At 38.5% G+C, this 26,703-nt stretch overlaps 1 protein-coding gene across 1 annotated transcript in view; it reads right to left on the bottom strand.

The window, feature by feature from the left end:
* Positions 1-340: 340 nt before the first annotated feature.
* Positions 341-26,703, bottom strand: part of LOC141365294 (photoreceptor cilium actin regulator-like) — a 30,700-nt gene continuing 4,337 nt past the window's right edge. Inside the window, 1 exon segment of the mRNA XM_073869488.1 lies at positions 341-786. Within this exon segment, the coding sequence (XP_073725589.1) occupies positions 663-786 (124 nt within the window). The 3' untranslated portion in view covers positions 341-662.

Raw genomic sequence — 26,703 nt, 5'->3', positions numbered from 1 at the left:
AATTGTTTCTTTCTATTTAACTCTAATTTTGCAGTTGTTTTGTTTTTGTGTTTGCAGTGCTTTACCGCCCTTCTGGGTGTAAAGAACATTTCCCTGGGTGCAAGTCCCAGGGTGGCGTAGTTGGAATTTTAATATCAAATTTGTACTTTTATTACAAAGCTATACCGCTCTGCCACATATGCATACAATGTATTTGGGGTATCAAAAATCCAACGGTGCGTGTATAGTAGTAGTACGCATGCACTCTTCTGATTGTGACTCTTCTGATGACGAAAAATTGTGTCACGCACACTGTACACTGACCCTCGTGTACGTGTAAATAATGGACCATAATTGACTGTGAACCTGAAATCCTTGGAACAATGCATAATTATATTAGTTCTCAAAAATACAGATTTTTTTAAATACAAAAATGATAAAGAAAGACAAGTAAAAGTCAATGATCTGTCATGCATTTTTATTAAGAGATAAAAATATAAATGGATAGTAAGTAATATTTATATCTGAAAAATCTTAGCTGATAAGACCACATAATATGGCATTTACAGCAAACACACAACTAGCCCTGCATCTCAAAAAATAAAAAATGACTTTAGTGATAATGAGAAGGGCTTTTAGGAATAGCTTTGTAATTCATAATCCAACATACTTCTGCATTTCTTTTATTTCCACTGTAAACCTTGACCCACGACACACAGGTCTGGGTGTGAGGCAGACCTAACTGCACCTCTGAGTTCAGTTTGCTCATTCCATTGTGTGTTTTCTTCATTAGAACCATCTTCAAACCTGTAACAATAAATCAGAATAATATTTACATTTAGTCATTTAGCAGACGCTTTTGTCCAAAGAGACTTACAAATGAGGTAACACATGGGTCTTCAACTGGGGGTCTGCCAAATGATGTTTAATCACAAGCAATTTTTGCTAAAAACGTAAAATATATGTGCAAAACGTAACATGTCCCCTTTAAGTTGCGCACTTGCGCAGCCGGATAGGCTTAAAGGTGAATGTTCAGTGCCAGGTTAGCCAGCTGATCAAAATTATGAATTATATTTGAAGATTATAAATGTCCACTTAGAAACCAGCAGTATCGACAGAAAAAGCATCACAATACAGGTACATTATAAAGGCACGTGTGTCATTGTTTCAGAATGTTATTTTAGAATCAGTGTGTGTTATCTCATCTACATTTCTAAATGGACGTCTTGGACGTCTGTTTCACACTGTTCAGATTTGTAATTGCTAAAGCACTAATTCAATAGGCAAATGACACCACACCGCGTCTGCATTTAAAAATCAATGAAACGTGCGCCGTGGTGGTGCTTTGTTCAAGATTCATAGTACGGTTGAAATCCGCATCTCAAAAAGTTGCCCCAAAGAGATGCTGCGGACTCATTGCATGTTGTTCTCCTGAGTCTGATATGATCCTTTGCGGAAAATAAACCTGCATTACTCAAACTCGTGACAATAATGATCCACATGAAAGGCAACGGACCTCAGAATTACAAAGCAGCACAACCTCTACCCCCACCAGAATAGAGAGTCGTTGTGCCATTCACCATGATCAGTCATCTTTATAAACTGAAAGCCCAGGTTCTGGTAAATGTGTAATTGCCCATCTCACAGTAAAATGAAAATGTATTACACTGCAAATACCTTAAAATAATAATTAAACTAAATCTAATTTAACAAAAAAATACACACAGAAAATTATGCATGTACAATAACAGCTGTGTGACAATATGATTTGTTTCTATTTATTTATAAGTCCTTGATTCTGTTTGTGCCTACTACGAAAAAACAGCCTCTCGTACCTTACTGATTACTTAAATATCTCTATTTTACACATACAGTATCAGGTGGTCCCTGCTTCATGCCACTCTCATCTAAGTGGTTCGCGTCTCCAAACACGTTGAAGACCCCTGAGGTAACAATAGAAGCAATTATAACAACCCAAGAACAGCAATACATAAGTGCACTAGAACTAGTCTCATTAAGCATACATAGCCAAGGGTTAGTATTTTTTTGACAGAGAATGGAAAGATAAAGATAGAAAAAAGAAGAAAAGATATTAACAAGTCAGGTGTTGGCAGAAGAGATGGGTTTTTAGCCGATTCATAAAGACTGCTACATAGTCAGCTGACAGATCATTCCACAGATGATGAACAGAACGAGAGAAGGTACGCAATATGTATTTTTCTCTTTAGGATGGCACCACAAGGCGTCGCTCTGTGGCAGAGCTCAGGTATCTAGAAGGTACATACGTCTGTATAAGCGATTAAAGGTCAAGGGGGTACTAACCCGGTGGTGGTTTTAAAGGCCAGGAGCAGAGCTTTGAATTTGATGCAAGCTGCTATAGGAAGCCAGTGTAACCTGACAAACAGAGGAGTGAGGTGCACCCTCTTTGGCTGATTAAAGACCACTCTTGCTGCAGTATTTTCAATCAACTGTAGGGGTTTGATTGTGCAGGCTGGGAGTCCGGCCAGTAACACATTGTAATAGTTCAGTCTGGACAGGACAAGAGCCAGCTGGACTAGGACTTGTGTAGCATGTTCAGATAGGAAAGGTCTAATTTTCCTAATGTTGTAGAGGATGAATCTACAAGAGCGGGCAGTGCTGCCAACATGCTTTGTAAAACTGTAAAACAAAGCATGTTGCTAATATGGCTAACATAACGGAGGTGCTAAGTGAGCTAAAATCATTACGGTTGGTTGGACTTTGGATCGAAGCTGGATAATATTGACACAAAACTGACCGGAATGGTGAATGCTTTGGCTACACTTGAAGGTAAAGTAACAGAGATAAAACAAGACGTCATGACTAATACAGCTTGTGTGGAAGAAGCCGAAACTCGCATTGACCAGACAGAGAGGGCACTGGAGACAGCTTTGGAATCAGTTACCAAACGAGTCACTTTCCTTGAGGCCAAAACAGACACCCTGTAGAACATGTCACAGGTCGGGGTGGGCCAGGAGCCTTGGACCCCGCCCCTTTATCCTGGACCACCCTGAGGAGTTCCCAGAGGCCCCAAAGGACAGACAGACACTAGTAATTAAAAATGTAACAAATTGAGATTTTATTAAATTAGTTAAAATAGTTCCTTGCATGTAAAAGTTCTCCTCTCGGCCTCTCTCCTCCAGACCAGGCACGACGAATAAATGGCAAGTAGCTCATAAAAAGGGGACTTTCTTCTGCCGGCAGCAGCAGCGGTGAGTATTCAGTAGGGGATTTTCTTTACAGACAGGCAGTGGTAAGTATTTCAAGGGGTATTCCTTTCCAGGTAGGCAAAGGTGAGTAGGGAGACTTGCAACACAGTCTCGTCCAATCCTGCAACATATATAAATAATCCAATACTAGTCAAGACGATGCTTCACTTTGCCACTTCAACAGTACTCACGGCCAGGGGCATGGACATCGGCAGGGCAGGTGCTCCACACACTCCAATAATAGTCGAACCAATCCACAGCAGTCCACACGTGTAGTTATCCACACAGCACACACTGAAGTGACCCACAACAGCTTGGGGGAAAGAGGGGACAAGCACACAAAAATGTATGGAACAGCACTTCTAGCTTTAGGGGGAGATAAAAGTTCAAACACATCAAATGAAAAGGGTCGCTGCCAACATACAGATATGAAGTGTTCAAACATGCACAGGATTTAGCTTCATATCCACAAGCATCCAATCCTCACATCTACAAGGGAAACCCAAGCTTGGAGGAACAATATATACGATAACCAGGGCACTTAGCTCATTCCCAATGCGTATGTCCACGTCCGTTCTTCATCTCTCATAAATCCTTCGTTGTAGCAGCGACTACTCTTCCTCTCTCCAGCCGATTTTCTGCCACACTTCCGCCCTTTCTGTGCTCTCTCTCGCTCTCCCTTTTCTCTCTCCCCCCCACGCTAGCCGCTTCAGTGTCTTTCAAAACTCACTGCTCTCTCCTCGTGTTCTTTTCAATGGGTTGCTTTTATAAGCCCTCTTCCACCTGTGTGCCCCAATCACTGATCGCCACGCTGTCTGCACACCAGACGCCCATTGCCTCATCAAAATCCCCGTCGGAGCGGCTGGAACCGGCCAGGTGTTTCACAGACATGGGTCCGGCGGGAAAACAGCCTCTATAAAAAATTGTTCCGCTTTCATTTTTCCTTTTCGTTTTCGTCCTTTCACCTCTTCGTCACCCCGTGAAAGGGGAAGGAGAAAGAACTTGTGCATGTTTGGCCTAAAAGAGGCAATAGAGGGAAAATAAACTATCCTTAACTTTATTACTGATATGCTGCCAAGATGGGTGAGACTACCACCAGAAAAATCATTCATATTGGAGCGGGTTCATCACACACTGTCCACGAGGAAACCAAATCAAAACAGAGCGGTGCTTGCTCACTTTTTAAATTTCCAAGAGAAGGAACTTGTGTACCGGGAGCAGGGGTGGAAAGTAACTAGTTACAAATACTTTCGTTATAGTACTTTAGTTAATTTTTTTCTACTTTTTGAGTGAATTACATTGGGATACTTTTACTTTTAGTCATTAAAAATGATGTATTCAACTTCGCTACATTTATTTTTTCCCAAAAGTACAAAAATTATCCATGTCTGTTTTAAAACTATAATGTGCAGTAAGATTTATTAGCCAATAAATGCGTCAGCCAATGAAAAGGTGTGTTTTTCAAAATAAATATACGATCTGGCGCCACTTTGAGTGGATTCAATGGAAAAAACAGTGAAATGGCTACAGCTGCAGATGAGACCGATAGCTCTAGTGGTGGTGATGAGCATCCTGGCCTTGTCTTTCTCAAATAATCAGCTACCAAAGCAAAAAGGGGCAAAGCATCATGATGAGCTGCAAGCTCTGCCTTTCCAAGAATGAGGAAATATCCTAAAAATAACTCCTCATCCAACTCGCGCAAACACATTAAGGTAAGTGTTAAAGTCACAAGCAATTTGGCAAGATTAAGTTAAATATGTCGAATGAGTTAGTTAATTCTTTGAATGTAAATGATATGAGTAAATCAGTAGCTTAGATCACACGTTTTTTGTATTTTGTTTATAAATGTTTTTTCTCAGTGAATTCCTGCATTAAAGTGAACCATGACAAAATCGAACATAGCCTTGTGGATGATCCCTGTGTCTCAATTCGTTCCCTAGCTCCCGAGGCCGTGAATCAGTCTATCGTGTACACAGGCTCGGGCACTGGTAAGGACCCTAGCTCACTTGACATTGGGACAATGTTCACTTATTTTTCTGTCACGTGGCTGCTTAAGCGCGTTGTGATCATTCACAGCTGTTGGTCACTTATCAACAACCGATAAAAACCAACATATCTCTGACTTAATTTTAAACAGTACATTGTGAAAAACGATGTTATTATTCTCTTACATATCCGTGCATAAAATTGGAGGAATATAATTGTGTTTTAAATGTATAATTTTTTTTACAATTTTAAATAAATACTATTATTTTAAATAATGAGTAGATTGTGGTTCCTTACTGTGTAGCGATGTGTGTTTATATTTAAAACTAAAACAAACGTTTGTCTTTATAAAAGTTCCGTCACATTTCATAAAGTTTATTGAGTTGGATCACGTGATGTTCGGTTGGCGAGCTTTAGAAAAGGTCACGTGATTCGGTAAGGGAACATAGGGACCATCGATGCTCACTGGTTTTTGCGTTGCATTATGGGAATTTTTAGGGAATGGACGTTCCAGTGCACTGGACAGATTTTGCGATTGAGACAGCCCTTAAAATGTCCGACTCCCTGATCAGTGCCCTGACTACTAAACAAGGGAGCTGATTGAGACACACGGGATATTTAATTGAATAAAAACTGTGTGTGATGTTCGCAGCTTTTACTCTCTTACAGTTAAAAATAAAATAAAAACATGGTAACAACAAAATAACCATGGGTTTGAAAACCAAGGTTTTTTATGACCAAGGTTAAAAAGCAGATAAACCGGTGCCTGACGAATTAAGAAAACACAGGCTTAAAGGACAATCCATAAATGATAACTTTAGAGAGTTTTATGAGCTGCTCTATAAATCTGAATACAATGGAAATGAAGGGAATCAGAATACTTTTCTTGACCAATTACAATTTCAGACATTATCAGAGGAAGATAAAGCAATAGTTGATAATCCACTATAACAATAAAAGGCATTATAGATGCTATAGGAGATATGAATAGTGGTAAAGCACATGGGCCAGATGGGCTCCAAATAGAATTTTATAAAGAATTTAACACTCTGGGGTCGACTGCGGCGCGGGCTCTTTATTTTCTCTTTATTTTTCATTCACTCCGCAAAGAGACTGAGATAACTCTGCTGATTTTGGACATACAGATATGATTTATACATCATTTAAAATGTTGAAGTGTCTAGTTTTTTTCTGTCCTCTCCCAATAAAAACAGAATGTTGTGCTTTTCGCAAAATTAAGAAAATAAACATGATGCGCGTTTTGTTCTCTCTCCCTCAGTGAAGTCCTTTCTCAAACGCGTCAGAAAAATAAACTGTAACTTAACGAATACTTCATACTTGTATACTTGTCATAGAAACAAAGATAAATGTCTACATAATGCTTGGAATGTCAGCTTTTAAATGATGTAAGTGAGATCGAAAACATGTATTGTCATTCTGTGTAAACTGTGAGAAGGAGGAGAAGTACCGTCTCTCTCCTGTTTCCTAATTATCTGTAATGAGATGAGATCGCCACACCCCCGCGCCATTGAAGTGAACGAGCAGAAACATCCATATGCATAACTCGTGCCTCCTGCAGTCAATGGATACGTAATTCACAATCCAGTCTCTCCATTGGTATTCTTATAAAATACGCGATTGCAAACAATACAATCCTTATTTAGTTGTGTCTAAGCGCATATCTCCGCACAGCAAGTTTATTAAACACAGGATCACTCGCGTGTGCACAAATACTGCTTTCATGATCAACACGTGAGGTAATGGCGGCGGCTGTAAACAAACTTTGATAAGTTTTTATACGCTTGTCCCTTGTTGTGTTTCCAGAGGTGGAAAGTAACGAATTACATTTACTCACGTTACTGTAACTGAGTAGTTTTTTTGTGTACTTTTAAAGTATTGTACTTGGCTACATTTTAAATCATATCCATTACTGAGTAAAAAAAATATTGTAAAAAAGCAATTTGATAAAGACACGCAACGGATGATTGATGGGTGGGGGAACGCGCAAAAAGAACCATGGAGACGGACAAACAGGCGCGCGCTAATGCAGACTCGCCTCAGTTCAAATCTTATGAAAGAAACCACTGGTCATATTTAAGTGACCACTTTCCACTGACGCGAAGCGAGTGTTTCATTCCTATGAAAGGTAGGATTCATGCACGAAATTGCCGACCGGGGTTTTACCGCTCATTTGCACGACGCGTTTTTAATACCATGCGCATTATCTTCCGAGGTCTAGCAGCTTCGCGTCAAGTCAAACACAACTTAAGAACGTCCTCGAGAATGCGCTTGTGTTTAGACATTAGAGAGAGAGAGAGAGAGAGAGAGTGAGAGAGAGAGAGAGAGAGAGAGAGAGAGAGAGAGAGAGAGAATAAAGGCCTGACATCAGGTATCCAGGTCAGGGATTTTAGAAGACAATAAACGTGTCAAAAGTATGACATGGCACTAATCTCATTATATGCTCATTTAAACTAGGTATATAGCTTAATAAAATAATGTATGTTACCAGCAATGCATCAATTACAACCTTACTATAGTGATTGTATTTACTAGCTGCTGACCATTTCCAAAAGTGCATAACTCAAATGTAAAAATCATTAAACAATTCCATAAATGTTTCTTAGTTTAAAAAAGCTTTTTATTTTATTAATTTTTTGTTATTGCACTTTAATTGTAAAGATGTTCCTACAATTAAAAACAACTAGTTTGAGATGTATATTCCCTTGTCGTTTTTGAACTATACTAGAATCCTCCACCTCTACCCGCTGTAAAAAAGTAACTTTTACTCTGAGTAAAGTTAAAATGACTTACTTTTTACTTTTACTTGAGTAGATTTTTAGACAAGTAACTTTACTTTTACTTAAGTAAAATATTATTAAAGTAACTTTACTTTTACTTGAGTACAATATTTTATTACTCTTTCCACCTCTGTGTGTTTCTACTATAATGATTACAAAAACACAAATAAGAGTCCAGACAACGATAGGCAGTTTTTATTTTGAGCTGTTTAACTGCACAAAAGTAAAACTCTCGCTGGCCAACCAAACACTACCGTGTTCATTTTTACGATGGCCAAAACAGTACCTTTACTATGATTACTATGGTTTTTAAAGGTATACATGTGAAATTAATAGAAAATATTTCTATACACACATTATATATATATTTTTTGTTATAAATTCCCAAGTAAACCTTATCATGGTTTTACTACAGAGAAAGTTACATTCCTGTTGAACATCCCCACAAGGCTCATTATGTGGCTCATTATTCAACTCTTTTGTTCTCCAGCTGTCAATCACTGATTATTCAGGAGCTTTCCCGCCACGCATACAGCCTTTTCCAAGCAAATGTGTCTTAGAAATTGTAAATCAATATATTGTTTTAGGTTAATGAGCCGGCCGGATGATTTTCACATCATTTTGAAAAAAAAAACTCTAGACTACTAGATCATATTTTGAAAAGTCTTGGGAAAACATGTTTAGAATGAGTTTTGTGGACTTATATCAGTGACTTAAAAATTTAGCTTTTTCAAAAACCACGCATAAACATTTTTCTCTCAAAAATACAAACATGTACATACATGTTGATCATATAATATTGTAGCCCAGTTTGTGCTGAACGCAGTGTTATGAGACTTTTGCCATTAATATGTTTTTAAGCAACTGAAAAAAGCACAAATGTCAGTGCATGTCAAAACTTCCCCAGGGCCCTAAAAACCCCTTAGACCCCAGAGGGTTAAAAGGAAATTAGTACAGCCACTTCTAGACATGTATAATAAATTATATGACCTGGGTGTACTTCCAAATTCATTGAGAGTAGCTACTATAACTCTTTTATTAAAACCAAATAAATCCCCAACGGAATGTTCTTCCTATAGGGAAATTAGTCTCATGGGATGTGACACCAAGATACTATGTAAGGCTCTGGCCAGGAGATAAATATTTTCAAAAATTGATAACAGATTACCTACAAGGTTTTATAGAAATGGACAAGGTTATCATAATATCAGACGGGTCCTAAATAAATGATATGAGAAACACAACACTAAAGATACAGCAATGTTAACTTTAGATGCATGGCAGGCATTTGACATGGACTGGGTAAATCATATGGACTGGGTAAATCATTTCTCCAATGGATTCGCCTATTATATACAAATCCTTAAGCACAAATTTTAACTAATAACAACATTTCATGTCCTTTCCACCACTACTTTTAACATTAGCAATAGAACCTTTGGCTGTAGGGGTCAGTTCACATGCGGGAATATCAGGCATTAGAATTGGTAGAAGAGACCATCTAATTTCTTTATTTGCAGATGACATCCCATTTTTCAAGAACAGTATTTTGAATCTGACAAGATTATTAGAAGACTTTGGAAAATTATCTGGATACAAAATTAATAATACAAAATCTGTATTAATGTTTCTAAATGAGGAAGAGAGGGCAAACCCCACCATATCAACACCATTTACAACAACTACTGAGGGTTTTAGATACCTAGGTGTTAAAACCACCCCAGAACCCAATAATATAATCCCAAAAAACTACAATCCTTTGGTAGATGAAGTCACCAAATAATTAAATTAATGGTCTAATTTACCAATATCCATGATAGGATGAATAAATGAAAAAATCAATTTTACCTAAATTTCTGTATTTTTCCAGACACTTCCCCTGCCATTACGTGTTCAGCCAGTTCATCTGGAACAATAAAAAAGCTAGACTTCACATAAAATTACTATTTCAGCCTTATGAGAGAGGGGGGCTTCAGTTTCCAAATCTCAAATGGTATTATATAGCAGCCCAGTTGACATCAGCTACTCATTATTTTTGTACTTACCCCTATCCTGGGTGAGAATTGAACAAGAATCAGTTAGGCCTGGGCGAAAAATCGATTTAATGAATTAATTCGAATTTTTTGTTGTGGGCGATTTAAAAAATAAGTAATTCGATTTTTTGTAATGGCGCATTTTTGGCTGCCCGGGGCTTCCGTAGCGTTATTATAGCAACATCAACAACATCATAGCACACGTGAAACAGCATCAGCAAGCGACAACATCATCATCATAGCACAAACACACGAAACGGCAACAGCAAGCGACAACATGGCTAACGGCGAGAGTGGGAAGTTTGTTCCAAAGAGAGGAATAAAATCATCTGTTGTTTGGAACTGGTATGGGTTTGCTGCGACAGACGTGGAGCAAGAGACCCCGCGCTGCAACATTTGCCTAAAGCCCATTGCAGTCAAAGGCAGCAGCACCACAAACCTATTCCAACACCTGAAACAGAGACATCCAGCCGAATATGAAAAATGCCAGTCTCTCCGTGACGAACAAAACCCCAGCGACCGACAAACTGCTAAAAAACAGCTAACTGTAGCGGAATCCTTTGCAAAAGGCACCGCATATGAGAGGAAAGGGGCACGGTGGAGAACAATCACTGAAGCGGTCGCTTTGTACATAGCCAAAGACATGGTACCCATATATACCGTAGAGAAGACGGGGTTTATTAATTTGATTAAAACCTTAGACCCCAGATACGAGCTACCCAGCCGCAAGTACTTCAGTGAAGTCGCCTTGCCCCAGCTGTACAACATCACATGAGCGAAAGTCAGCAGAGAACTGGAGGAGCTGTCCTTTTATTCAGCAACAACCGACATAAACTTTATGTTGTTATTTAAAATTCTATGCAAAGTGCAATTAAAGACAGAGTATTTTTTCTGTTTTTGGTTTGAAATATTTTATTCTGCTAAGAGTAAATGCAGTGCATGTTCATGCCATGTATCCCTGTATGTTGTTGCATTGTTTGGGCTAGATACAATGAAAAAATTCACTGTCTAGTTTTACTCAGATTTTAATGTATTTTTAATGCTTTCAAAAATGGTGCTACTCTCAAGGTTAATGTTTGTCTCCTTTTAGTCTCTAGACTACAAAGTGTGACTTAAAACACAGCTGGGACTTTGATTCCAAGAGGGTGTTTATTTATTTATTATTCATCTAAAAAATGGGGGTTACATTTGTCTTGTCTTGTACATTTGTCAAAATTTGCTTTAAGTTGTCTGCCGTTTGTACTTATTGCTTTTCTTAATAAGTGGGGGGGGGGGATCGGAAAAAATCGGAAGTCGAATTAAAAAAAAATAAAATCGGAGATTTTATTTTTAGGCCAAATCGCCCAGCACTAGAATCAGTTCTACAGTTGTCCTTACATAGTTATCTATACTCTTCAGATTAAAAAAAAGACTTAAAAAACATCGGAAAAAAAATCTCTTTCTAAACACATGATTTAAGTGTGGTATGCTGCACATAAAAACATATGAGGGACTGTATTACTTTCGCAGTTCACCCCTATTTGGGGTAATGAGCAATTCACACATTGTAAAAAGATGGGGGGTTTAAACTATGGCATGCCAAAGGCATTCAGAGATTGGTGGATTTGTATACAGATGGAGTGTTGCTTACTTTCAATCAATTAAAAATACCAAATTCCTCCAAAGCATTTACAATCAGCTCGTTTACATGCACACCATTAATGCGATTATTTCCAATAATGCGAGTAAGGACTTAATCGCAGTAAGATGTTTACATGACTGGAGCTAACCTCTTCACTCCGGTTTACATGCAGTTTTTATTTTCGGATTATTCACACATAGCCCATTGCAGAGCACAAATGATGAACTCACATACTGTATTTGGTCCACTGTTTTAATTTACTTACGTTAAATGACAATCACATTGTTATGGATGTATTTCATTATCCGGTGCCATGATAAGGATATAAATATGACAGTGCCTGTAAAGGGCGTTTACATTAAAACGATAACTATAAAAATATAGTTTTAAAAATCTTTTTATATTAAAGATAATAGCAGAGTTCACACAACAACTATAACGATAGTGATTTTGGCACATGATGAACGATGAACCATTGACAGCCAATCAAATCTATTTTAACTTGAAGTGCACCCGCACTTAAATGCAGTAAAACTCATTCATTGCTGAGGTCTATAACATAAAATTACCTCAGGTATCCAGTGCTGATGCAGTTGCTGTGAAATTCACTACTTAATGATTTTTCTACCACACTGACTACGCCAAAAGGTAAGATATTAATACACACTACTACATTCATTGTTTAGTTACGCGAAACACAGCGAGTTGAGGACATCTGCTGGTTTCCCGCTGTGTAAATGCAACAAGAACCGCATATTCAGTGACATGTAAACAATTGCAAAAAAATTGTATTACAAGAAATATCCAATATTAGGTAATGCCGCGCTGGTTGAGCGAATTAGCATGAAGTTATCATTATGATGTGGTCATTAATATATTTATCGTTAGCATTATTATGCCCCTAATGGTTTAATACACTGATGTCGTGTTATTTGAGCTATTTCTGAATGAAGACAGACTGCTGAAAGCGAGTCGTGTTGGCAGAGTTCACATAAAACTTCCTATTGTCAAGTTTAAAACGAATTTGGGCTAAGGGTGCATGACAAAAAACACGCGCACTTCAGTTAGTGCGGTATAAATGCGTTTAAAGCGTTTACATGGACGCATACTGCGATTATAAACGGCGTACGCCACCTCTTTTAATGCGATTATATTTACTGCGATTATGAGCTTAATCGCATTATTTTTATCGAATTATTGCGTTTACATGAGGTAAAGTATAATCGCAGTATTGACAAAATCCTATTATAATTGCATTATTAGTGTGCATGTAAACGAGCTCAGTATCTACAATTGAAAAGTCTCCTTTGGGCACATGGGAAGGAAACACCTACTCTCTATTTATTATAATTTATTAATATGTACTTCTAAAGATTCAGCAATGGATATGTTAAATGCTTGGAGAGATGACATGACAAGAAGATATAACTGAATTAGATTGGAATGGGGCCTGTATAAAGGCACAAACACAAACAACAAATATAAGGTTTAAGCTCCTCCAATATAAATGGTTGATCAGGACGTACATGACTCCTGTCAAACCCTCACCATATGTTTGGTAGCATTCCAGATACGTGTATGAAATGTTTGGATAATAAGGGAACCATTCTTCACTGTTTATGGGAATGTCCAAAGATTCAAAAGTTTTAGAAAGATATTATAAATTGTTTGTCAACTATGAAATAGTGGATAAAGGAACTTTTAGAATGCCTTTGTCTGAAAAGACTAAGGGAAAACAGAAGGAGTTTGTTCATCTTTGGGAACCATGTATGAACATTATAGAATCTGGAATGTAACTTTTTTCTGTTACAAAATTTTACATTGATTTTAATTTTACAGAATTATACATTGAAATATGGATTGTGCAAGTTTGTGTGTGTGTGTGTGTGTACCTGGTAATTATCATGTTGTGGGGACCAATTGTCCCCACAAAGATAGGAATACCAGTGTTTTGTGACCTTGTGGGGGCATTTTGATGTCCCCATGAGGAAACAAGCTTATAAATCAAACAGAATGATGTTTCTTGAAAATGTGAAGTATCAGACCGTTTTCTGTGATGGTTGGGGTTAGGGACTGGGGTAGGTAAGGGGAATAGAATATACAGTTTGTACGGTATAAAATGCATTATGTCTATGGAATGTCCCCACAAAACATGGAAACCAGAATGTGTGTGTGTGTGTGTGTGTGTGTGCATGTGGAACTATTATTACTTCTATCTGTAATGTGTTGCAGTAGTTTAATTGTTCTGTAATGCAATCGAAAACCCAATAAATATTTGAAGAAATGGACTCGCCAGGCTGGAATGGCAAGTGGAGTTGCATGTCATCCACATAGCAGTGAAAAGAAAAGCCATGTTTCTGAATGACAGACCCCAATGATGTCATGTATATAGAATTAAGCAGTAGTCTGAGCACTGAGCCTTGAGGTACCCCGATACTGAGAGATTGGGGTTTGAAGACGTCACCTCTCCAGGATACTTTAATGGCAGAGTAGGCAGGTTTAAGCCTAAAAAGTCAAAACAAAAAAAAAATTCCAAATTTGATTAAACTGTCTTTATATACCAATAAATACAGTGGCAAGAAAAAGTATGTGAAACCCTAGGAATGAACTGGTTTTCTACAGTGATTTGCCATAAAATGTTATCTGATCCTCATCTAGGTCACGACAATAAACAAACACGATGTGCATAAGCTCACAAGACATAAATAATTCCAGTTTCTTGTGTCTTTTTGGAAACACCCGTTAAACATTCACAGTGCTGGAGGAAAATGTAAGTGAGCCCATGGACTAATTACTTTATTGAAAGCTTTTTTGTCAGAAGCTGGCAAACTGGAGGCCAATTAATAAAATGAGTTTAAATGTGTGGTTTAGTGCAACTTTGATTGATATTAAGACACTCACACATTTTAAGATTGCTGTCCTTAGGAAGCATCAGCTCTTCTGAACCATGCTCTTATAAAGATATCTGATCAAGAGATGTTGCACTCCATAAGGCTGAAAAGGGATACAAAACAATCTCAAAATATTTAGACCTCCATCAGTCTACACAGTCTACACAAATTGTCTATAAATGGAGACAGTTAAATACTGTAGCTACCCTTCCTAAAAGTGGGCGCACAGTCAAGATGACTCCTAAGACACCATTCAGAATACTCAATGAAGTAAAGAAGAACCCACGAGTAACAGCTAAAGGCTTGAAGACATCATTGGAACGGGCACACAGCTCAGTTTCTGAGTCTACCATACGCAAGTCTTTGGACAGGCATGTTGTCTATGACAGTACACCACGGAGGAAGCTGCTGCTCTCCTGAAAAACATTGCTGTGAGCCTGAAGTTTGCAAAAGAGCACCTTAGCAAACCCCAGTGCTACTGGGAAAATATTTTATGGATTGATGAAACAAAAGTTGAATTTTTTGGGAAAAATGTTATGGCGCAAAATGGGCACAGCTTACCAACATCAAAACATCATCCCAACAATGAAGTATGGTGGAGGGAACATCATGATTTGGGCTTGCTTTGCTGCCTCATGGCAGTTAAAAAAATCCTACAGGATAATGTCAGGGTGGCTGTCCACCAGTTGAAGCTCAGTAGAAGTTAGTTGATGCAACAGGACAATGACCTTCTCTTTAACAAGCTGTTAAATCCAAGGGTTCACTTACATTTTCCTCCAGCACTATGAATGTTTAATGGGGGTTCTCAAAAAAGACACAAGAAACTAGAATTATTTGTGTGTTGTCACCTTATGCGCATTGTGTTTGTCTATTGTTGTGACGTAGATGATGATCAGATCACATTTTATGGCAAATCACAGTAGAAAACCAGTTTATTCCTAGGGGTTCACATATTTTTTCTTGCCACTGTAAGTAAAATGTAAGTACTCTGAAAAAGAGAGTATAAAACCGAGTGTCTGTAGACCTCTCACGACAGAGACACTCATAGCCATGAGGGTCGATAGGAGGATGTGGTCATTGACAGTGTAAAAAGCGGCAGATAGATCCAGAAGGATCAGTACAGATGATTTGGAGGCTGTCCTTGCCTGCCTTAGGGCTTCAATGACTGAGAACAGCACAGTTTCTGTGGAGTGACCGCTCTTGAATCCAGACTGGTTGCTGTCAAGGAAGTTACCCACACAGCAGGAAACTCCTATGCGGATCCGCGTTCAAGTCTCCAAACCCGTGTGACTGTCAGAGCGACTGTGTGGTTGGTAAAGACAATATTGTCGTCTGTTATTTTGAGCGTCTGTTAACAGGGTGATTTAACCAGAGGTGTGTAACGAATTCCATTTACAGTTTTGGGTAACTAGTACTTTTAAAGTGATTTTTAAGGATACATTTACTCAAGTACATTTCTAGTGAAAAAAAATTTACTTTTACTTCATTCGGTGGCGTTATTATGATAAGCATACTTGACTTTGGATGCTACATACCATGGCCCGGTTCCCCAAAACGTTCTTATCGCTAAGTAGTTCTTAACCTATTCCTTAACCTCTCTCTTAACTCTATGGCACGGTTCCCAAAACGTTCGTACGCTAAGTATATCTTCTGTAAGTCACACTTTCGTAAGGTTGGTCTGGACCATTCGTAAGCTCTCTCTTAGCGTTGTTTGAGTGCAAAACCCTATCGCCGCAGTCTTTAGAAATCAGCGCAGCGCAGTACAAGTCAAACTATGGTATGCTGACAATGATTTTATGTTATGGACATTTTTAAGACTTATAATAAAATATGTTTGCAATGGATAGAGGACTATTTATGCAGTTGACTTTATTTGGTATCAGAACTAATGAATCAAAGACGGCGCCGGTGTTTGTTCCTCATTGAAGTCTGTTCCCTCTATGTTTATAACGTTTTCATCACGTTACATTTATAATTTATTTAGAAAGATCAAAGATTTCAATTGGTTATACTAAAAAGCAATAATATCATGTATTCTATTACACAATTTATTAAATATTTCATATTTGACAGTTTTATGTCTTTTAACATATAGCCTGTCATTTTCTTTTATTTTTTCTCTACTGTTTGATTTAAAACTGTTATGTTTCCAAACATAATAAATATATATTATACATATAATATGATTCATACTGTAAAAATAATTGACTTACAATCAAGAACAGTCAAGATACATTACATAAATGCACACATATACATCTCAGTAGCCATTAAAACTTTCAATGTATATAAAGAATAAACATATAATGTGATAAAAACGCGATAAAAATACTAAACTAAAGGGAACCACAGGGGGAACAGACTTTCACACAACACCGGTAACCCTGTAAACGTTTAGTCCATGCCAATTTTTTTTATTCGGCAACACTTAAAACCTTTTGACAATTTGCCTGACGTGGCTAAATAAAAAAAAATTGCCTCCCAAGACAACCCATTATGGAGCTGCTGGATCTTCTCAGATCATAATTCTGTATCTAATTCTCTCTCTCTCTCTCTCTCTCTCTCTCTCTCTCTGTTCATTGTAGATATTGCTTTTTATTGAAAACATTAAACAATGGCCAGCAATACCGCATTAAACTGAAGTAACTGCAGCTGCTTGCCAATCAATTCTGATCATAGTACATTACCATTAGTATAAAAGGGTATTAAATTTTTTTTAAAGTCGTTAAACCCATGTTTAACGTGGATGATTAGTGAGGAATACCCGGTTCGTCTACACGTATTACTGACAATTTTATAATTTAATTAATAGTCTATATTTGACGGATAACTTAAACTATGTTAAAATAAATGTTACTGGAATAATTTGAGTAATGTTCCATTTGTATAGAGCGTGTTGTCTTTCTTAACGCCGTAATGCACCTTCGCGTGAAGTGGAGAATCGATCCCTGAGTGATCGATCGCAAATAATTCAGCACCTTAACTTGGGACAGCGACATTTTTACGTCGTACTTAGAGGCAGCGTGTTAAGAAGCTTCCTAAGAGACACTTCGGGGAACACACTTAGGAACATAAACAACTTTGCTAAGATATATCTTTTTGAGCCTTCTTAGCGTGCTAAGAGTGAGCGTTATCGGGGAACCGGGCCCATATCTGTCTGTTTGATTACAGGTGCTGTGTTCAACCTGGCAACAGATCAGGCAACGAGGAGACGTGTAATGGAAGAAATTATTAAATAATAAAAACATTTTTGTTGAACAACTTGTCTTTCTCCAGTTATTCATTGCCAGATGTTTTAGCTGTGCATAGTGCAGCATTTCATTGAAGTTGTAGCCTAATTGATCAAGTATTTTATGTTTGCATTGACCTGGGCCTATAAAGCACTAAATTAGGTTTTGACCACAAAAATAATATTTTTTAACAAAAACAGAATATGCTATAACCTATAACTGTCCATAAATGTAAATGGCAATTTTATATTTCCATTGAGTAGTAATTACTTTTGTACATTAAATTGATATATTTTAGTGAAACTATTAGTTAGGCCTATTTACAATATTGTGAGGTTAAAAATACAAGGCAATGCAGATTTAAGGTTCTATATTGCTGCGGTAGCCAGGCCTAGTGATAGTTTTGGTTTTATCCTTTAGTTTAGTTTATCCTATTTTATCATACAGTAAGAACAGAAGGGATTTTGAATTTAAAAGTGAGATAAACGGGTCCAAAACGGACCCGGTCCTGATAGCAATAAGCTCCGGGGCGGATCCGTAACGGAACCGCTCCGAAGTCAGTAGCTCCGGTCTGGATCCGTTGTGGATCCGTCCCAGAGCTTGAGTCAGACTCAGTTGTGGGTCCGCGGCGGATATATGAATCAATTTGCGCCACGGATGCGGAGCGGATGCAGTGCGAGGCCACGGCGGGTCCGCGATCCGCCTTCATTGCGGATCCGTCACTGCGCGCAATTGCCGTTTCGCGGGTCCGTTCCAAAAGCCGCGATACCTCCGCGGCTGATCCGCCACGGAGTCCTTTTGCTGTGTGGGTATTTTGTGTGAAGAAGGATGAGAGCTGGTCAAACACCACATGCTCAAGAGTCTTGGTAATAAAGGGAAGAAGACATATACAGGTCTGTAGTTTTCTAACATTGCAGGATTAAAGTGTGGGTTTCTTCAGCAGCAGGGTTCTCCTTTAAAAGCTGTGGGAAATGTACCAGTGGAAAGAGATGAGTTGATAATGTGGGTAAGAGCAGGATAACCGATGGAGAAATGGCCTGAACGAGATGGGTGGGTATGGGATCTAACAGGCAAGTAGTCGGGTGTTTGAAGCAAAGATTTTTTAAACATCCACTTCAGATAGGAGAAAAAAAGAGGGGAGCGAGCATGCATCAGGAGTTTGAGCATGTGCAAGAGGTGGCAGCCCAGAGAACTGACTGCTGATAGAGTTTGTTTTCTTCACAAAGACAGAAGCAAAATCATCAGCCATTAAGGTGAGTTGGGTCAAACGATGCAGTCAGGGTGTTGAAGTCGGCTGCCTGTGATTTGTCTAGGTCGATGTTGAAGTCACCAAGTACTATTAGAGGAGTATCATCCTCTGGGAAGAAAGGCAGAAGTACATCCAAGTCCTCTAGGTAATGTCCAAGCTGACCTGGGGGGCAATAGATAACTAAAAAATGGATTTTAGTATCAGCATGCAACTCAAAAGAGCTGCTTTCACATGAGGGTGAAAACTTTTGGAATTCCAGTTGTTTGTAATGAGTAGACCGGTCCCTCCACCCCTTCCTGTAGTGCTAGGACTGTGGGGAAATGTATAATTGTTATAGAGGCAGCGGGAGTTTCTGTGTCCTCTGGTTTGATCCAGGTCTCAGTTAGTCCTAGAACAGAATGACCAGAATGTGAAGCAACAGCTGTAATGAAACTGCTTTGTTGCCAGCAGATTGACAGTTCCATAAGCCAATGGGAAAAGTAATTGATGCTGTCGTGGATGGTGAAATAGTGTGGAGATTATTAGCATTGGGGTGGTGCGTACGCGCAACATGATCTCACAAAGTTCCGTGGGATAGTCACGGAATTTTGTGCTCATTTTTCCGTGGCATTCTCACGGATCTCCGCATTTTTTCGTGGCCCTGCTACGGACTGTCTTTTTCCGTGGCATTCTCACGGATTGGTTACTCAACTGCTTTTTCCTATTTTCAAACAATTTTCGCTTCGGTTTAGGGTTAGATTTGGTGTTTGCATTAGTATGTAACTATTGGTTTATACTATTTTTTCTGATTTATTCTTTTATATTTTCTAAACTTTAAACAATTGTCGCCTGGCATTGGGGTTATAGTTGGGTTTGGGTAGGGATGTCATTTCATGTAAATCTAACCCTAAACCAAAGCGAAAATGGTAAGAAAATAGGACAAAACAGTTGAGTAACCAATCCATGATAATGCCACGGAAAAAGACAATCCGTAGCAGGGCCACGGAAAAATGCGGAGATCCGTGAGAATGCCACGGAAAAATGAGCACAAAATTCCGTGACTATGCCACGGAAATTCGTGAGATCTGGTTGGTACGCGTCATGATGAAAATGAAAATATTTTAAAAACACTCAAGGGGGGGGGGTTCAATGGTATTTCAACCATTCTGACTTATTAACACAGTTATAGAGTTGTTTCCTCATGCTAAACGTAGGCAAAGTGTCAAAAAGGCAGTTGGGTGTGTTACAGAGTATTTCCGTGCTGAATGCACTTCGCGAGGGTTCGTACAAGTTTCGGAAAGTTTTTTTCAATTACAGGTCCAGCTGATGTTTCAGGGGTTTTCTATATGTATCACTTCTTTATATGGGCACTTCCCTCGGAAAACCCCACCCACCCGTCAATCAGCGGGAGACGCTAGAACCTGCAAACATCTTATCACGCGACACAGCTTTGTTTAATTTTTTAAAACTCAATAATGGCACTAAAGAAGAAGTGTGTTTTTGGATGTAAGGTGAAGAAAGCCAGCCTTATGAAAACAATGGATATAGTATATTTTCCGGGGTAGCAGCAGATTTTTCCTTGTGTGTTTGATGCGCTGGATTTTCCCAACCGGGTCATGAGTTGCATGCGGTAAGTAAGACTTCTGTCTTATGTTGGAAATAGGCGCAGCATATTATATAAATGACACGAACATGTAGTGAATCATAAGTTAAACAGTGTTGTATAGTGTTGCATGACTCGTACTCGCTCCTCCCGCGGTAGTAACTCCTCCTTCTTCATTTTTTCGTATGTTATCGGAAAGATTTGGTAAAGCTAATATTTCTTTTATAAATCTGATTAAACTAAAGACTCTTCAGAGATATAAAGGATGTAATACTACTCTATAGGTACTCCAGATTAACATCAGAAAATGAACACATACTAGATTATTACAGTTTTCTCGATTGCTAAAACACTTTAACCAGGTTTTTTAACTAAAATTTCAAAACCATAACGCAATTTTTCAAGAAGCACAATCATTTTGCTGAACTATAAACACGATTCCTCTGCTTTAACACATGAGTCAAATTTGGTGAACTGTTACTTCAAAACACACAAATCCCTACATTTCTCAGTGCTTACATCATCTGGTCATATGGAAAGCACAGGCATTCAATACTGTTCACTCAAGTCAGCACAGCTTAGGCTCAAATAGCAAACAGTTACCAAGGTGGAAACACTAAGAGTCAAAATTGAACACACATCAATCAGATCCTTCAATAGATAGATACAAGGGCCTGAATCAGTTCACTGAGCTTTGGAACAATGGATCCACAGAGAAATGAAGGAATAGGTCGAGGAGAAGGAAGAGGAGGAGGGAGAGGAGGAGGCAGAAGAGGACGGAAAGGAGGAGGACATGGTGAAGGAGGAGGAAGAGTGTCAGGGATGGGGAAGACAGAACCCAAGTGCAGACAGCTCTCAACCAAAAAGACTTTTATTATATAACAAAAACTTCCTCGAGGGGGTAAACAAGACAAGAATTAAATAAAAGACAGGGCAAAAACAAGACAAGGTCTTGACGGTGTCACACATGACACACATACAATGATACCACAAAAGCAAGAGACACAATGGCATTAAAATAGGGGAACTAATTAGGGGACAATAACAAACAGGTGAGGAAACTAATTATACATAATTAGGAAACAGGAGGGTAAGGTTAAGACTAAACACAGGAGAGCACGTGCCACACATAACACATAGGTCACGTGACTCTCCAGACAAACACAGAACACTTATATGAGGGTGTCAGGATCCTGGCACTAGAAACAAGACTAAACACACATAATGACATACACGATCCTGACAAAGAGGACATGGTGAAGGAGTAGGAAGAGGAGCATGACGTGGTGAAAGAGGAGGAAGAGGACATGGTGAAGGAGTAGGAAGAGGAGGATGACATGGTGAAAGAGGAGGAAGAGGACATGGTGAAGGAGGAGGAAGAGGAGGAGGACATGGTGAGAGAGGAGGAATAGGAGAAGGATGTGGTGAAAGAGGAGGAGGGAGACGTAGGGCAAGGTGACAAGCAGTCTCAGATGAAATTCGAGTCACTCTAGCTGACCATGTCCTTGTCCATGGTATGACTATGAGGGAGGTTGATCAATGTGTAAAGCCTAATTTAAGTGGCTTCACTGTTGCCTCCATCTTCAGAGCCTTCAGAGAGGAAAACAGATAGATATACTTACATTACAGTTTTTTCCAATTGCTAACACACTAAAATGACATGAACAGCACAACTATTTAAACTGACACACAGAGAGCAACACCTCTTCTCAAGTATCCAAAAGTCTAAACACATTTCCTGCTTTACACACATTTTGCAATTCACAATGGCACTTTTTAATTGCACTGAACACGGTTCTCTGTACAAGACACAACAATCTGACATAAAGTCACATGTTTGCCTTTTCAAAACACTACCATTCAAAATGACACTACACGAGCTAAATGGCCAATATATGTGCCACCTGCCCAAACACCTGAATGGTTAATTGTTAACACTTCAATCAGGATGTAAGCACTAGAAAAGACCACAGGTACGTCATTGGCCACAGAGCCATTATAGATGTTCCTGGCTAACGTGGTGGGAACATCACAATGTGTGCCGCCATCTCCAATATGGATGGTATCCTCCACCGTCATGCCAACCTTGATACAACACAGCCCATATTCTCACATTTCTAGAAAGACTCCACAACATTCTCATACCATCAGAGTGTATAAATGATGTAGACCAAAGAAACCGGTGTGTTGTAGTATGGCACAACGTGAACTTTCATCGTGTAGCTCCAGTCCAAAACTGGTTTGCTGACTACCAAACATTTATCGTGTAATACCTCCCACCCACTTGCCATTTTTAAACCCCATAGAAGAGTTATATGGAAGGTATATGACCAGCAGCCCTTTGTGCGCATGCCTCTTTTGCAGACTATGGAAGAGACATATGATGAGATTGATGTTGGTGCAATTTAGGGATGGATAAGGCGCTCAAGGTGCTTCCCTCGATGTCTGGCAAGGGAATATATTGCCTGTGATGTGGACAAGGCATTATGACTTGTTTGGTGAAAAATAAAAAAAATTCAACAGCATGTTTGTGTATCTGCAAATATTTTTGTGCATGTGAACAATCTAATACATATTTTAGTATTATGGCAAAGCATACTAAAGAAAAGTGCACTTTTCGTTATGCCCAACTGTGTGTAGTTGGTTAGACAAAGATCTGGTAATATGAATGAAGTGTGTTCCAATTTGTGTCAAAGTTTGATTTTGGTAATGTTATATGTAGTTTCGGTTGGAGTGCTTCATTTTGCAGGATATATGTGGTATTTTGCTATTTGGGTGTGTGGTTTTGTAAATTGTGTTATGTTTTTTGATAAAACCAGACTAGTTTGCAAAATTGTGTGTTAGCAATTGGAAAAAACTGTAAGACTGCTCTGTACAATAACTTTAGTGTGCATAGACTGGAATAAAGACATGCATCAAATTGCCTTCCATACAGATAGACATATCAGTAGATGAATGCCAGGGGTGGATCATGCAAGAGGATTTTACCCTCGCTGTTTGGCTAGGACCAATATAGTCTGTGATGTGGATGAGATTCTCTGGCCTGACCCAGAACAAAGACGGGATGTTGAGGAGGAATAATAAAAAAAAATGTTTTACAGTTGTGCTGTGTATCACATGAATTAATAAAAATGTGCTAATGCATACATTGATTGTGTATTTGTTGGTCATGTGAAAAGGTTTTTGAGCGGACGAACCACAAGCAACTTACCAGTTTTGGATATATTGTTTTGAATTTATTGCACCAGTGTGTAAGACTATGTTGTAGTGTGTGTGTGTGTGTTTTTGAAAGCTTGTATGTGTTGTCTGAGGGAAAATGTTGGTTTTTCAGTAAGAGTGAATAGCTTTGAGTGTAGAACTTCATTTTGACCTGAAAATATGATGTTTGGAGAATTGTGTGATGCGTTATGATATTATGTTTACTGTTTTGAGAATATGAGGCATAGTTTCAAGAAATGTGTTTAAGGAACAGAAAAAAACTGTAATGACTTTGATGTTTTTACAGTTTTTTCCAATTGCTAACACACAATTTTGCAAACTAGTCTGGTTTTATCAAAAAACTTAACACAATTTACAAAACCACACACCCAAATAGCAAAACACCACATATATCCTGCAAAATGAAGCACTCCAACCTAAACTACATATAACATTATCAAAATCAAACTTTGACACAAATTGGAACACACTTCATTCATATTACCAGATTTTTGTCTAACCAACTACACACAGTTGGGCATAATGAAAAGTGCACTTTTCTTTAGTATGCTTTGCCATAATGCAAAAATATTTGCAGATACACACACATGCTGTTGAATTTTTTTTATTTTTCACCAAACAAGTCACAACGCCTCGTCCACATCACAGGCAATATATTCCCTTTCCAGACATCGAGGGAAGAAGCGCCTTGAGTGCCTTATCCATCCCTAAATTGCACCAACATCAATCTCATCACATGTCTCTTCCATCGCCTCCAAAAGAGGCATGCGCACAAAGGGCTGGTGGTCATATACCTTCCATATAACTCTTCTATGGGGTTCAAAAATGGCAAGTATGGTGGGAGGTATTGCACGATAAATGTTTGGTAGTCAGCAAACCAGTTTTGGACTGGAGCTGCACGATGAAAGCTCACGTTGTGCCATACTACAACATACTGGTTTCTTTGGTCTACATCATTCATACACTCTGATGGTATGAGAATGTTGTGGAGTCTTTCTAGAAATGTGAGAATATGGGCTGTGTTGTATGGTCCAAGGTTGGCATGACGGTGGAGGACACAATCCATATTGGAGATGGCAGCACACATTGTGATGTTCCCACCACGTTAGCCAGGAACATCTATAATGGCTCTGTGGCCAATGACTTTCCTGTGGTCTTTTCTAGTGCTTACATCCTGATTGAAGTGTTAACAATTAACCATTCAGGTGTTTGGGCAGGTGGCACATATATTGGCCATTTAGCTCGTGTAGTGTCATTTTGAATGGTAGTGTTTTGAAAAGGCAAACATGTGACTTTATGTCAGATTGTTGTGTCTTGTGCAGAGAATCGTGTTCAGTGCATTTAAAAAGTGCCATTGTGAATTGCAAAATGTGTGTAAAGCAGAAAATGTGTTTAGACTTTTGGAGACTTGAGAAGAGGTGTTGCTCTCTGTGTGTCAGTTTAAATAGTTGTGCTGTTCATGTCATTTTAGTGTGTTAGCAATTGGAAAAAACTGTAACAGATACCTCTAACGAGAATAGCTGTGTGATGAAGTGAGACTAAAGGGTTAATAAACACAAACTGAAGCAGATGTTGTAGAACGTCTGGCAAATGATGATACTGTAGATAGGGCGAAGAATGTAAAAACTGGTTATTTCCCACTATTAATTACATTATCTTAAATGAGTGTAACTACTGTAGCATGTAAATAAATCACATAAATAACGTGAGCAAGAGCGCTCAACAATTATATTTAATCAACAGGCACGTGCAACCTAGCTAGCAGGTTGCTCAAACAACAAAATCACCAGCTTACTTTAAATTTGCAAGAACTATAGACTAATACAATAACAGGCTTAAATAAACCCCAAACATAAGTCCACTTACAGTTCTCACGGACACGCGTTTTATCAACTGGCTATCCTCCAGACAGTGACGGACCACAGCTCTTATTTTGGCTGTGTGGCGTGCATGCACGCTCGTTGTGTGAAGCGCGTCTGCTCTATTTTCCGAGATGTTTTATTAACTGGCTAGTTATCCTCCAGACAGTGACGAACCACGTTGGCCATGTCCAACAATATTCAACAACAAACAACTGAAACAAACGCGAGAACGCACGAGAACAAATGCAATTTCAGGACGGGAGTCAAAGGTAAACAAGATAGTGTTTCTTCGCAACAAGACTGAGCTAAAATTGAACAAGACTATGAACAAATACACTTACACGTTTCTGTAGACTTCTGTTGATAAACTGCTTCACCAGTTAGCACTGGTCAGCAATGAGTCATTGAGTGAATACGTTTTATTATGTATTTGTCTTTTCGTATTTATATCAGCGTAACTATATTTAAATTGGACGTACTATGCCCCTTTTTACAAAATGTACTGTAATAAAAGTCTTAAGTGTCCACAGAATGTGTCTGTGAAGTTTCAACTCAAAATAGGGTTAAGGTTATTTATTATGCAGTAGCATAGGCTTGTGTTTTGAATATTCTGGCAACAACAAAACTAGAGAATCTCTAAACAATCTGCATCTTGAGTCAACAATGATCAACAAGCTATTCACTTTCACACATGCTTGACAGTTAACTCTGACTTGAATGAGACAGTATTTTGCAGTATATACTCTGTTTTTAGTTGGAAAAGTTAGAAAGTGTGTAAAATGTATTTAATGTATTTAAAACTGAGCATCACTAGAAGGATACTTTATGGGTATATCAACACAGCTGAGAAATTAAGTAGGAACAGGCAATACTGCATTTACACCCCTGATACCATGTAGTTTCTGTGAAATTACTTCATTTGTTTCATGGTAGTAACAGATAAAAGTTTACATTTTACAATCTATCTACTACAATGACTTAGTAAGTCTCTTTGATCACTTATTATGCCATACATTTAAAAGTAAC

Source organism: Misgurnus anguillicaudatus, chromosome 7 (genome assembly GCF_027580225.2).
Source record: "Misgurnus anguillicaudatus chromosome 7, ASM2758022v2, whole genome shotgun sequence".
In the NCBI taxonomy this organism is placed as follows: domain Eukaryota; kingdom Metazoa; phylum Chordata; class Actinopteri; order Cypriniformes; family Cobitidae; genus Misgurnus; species Misgurnus anguillicaudatus.
The sequence above is the reverse complement of the archived record's forward strand: the minus strand, read 5'-3'. Positions and strand labels throughout refer to the sequence as shown.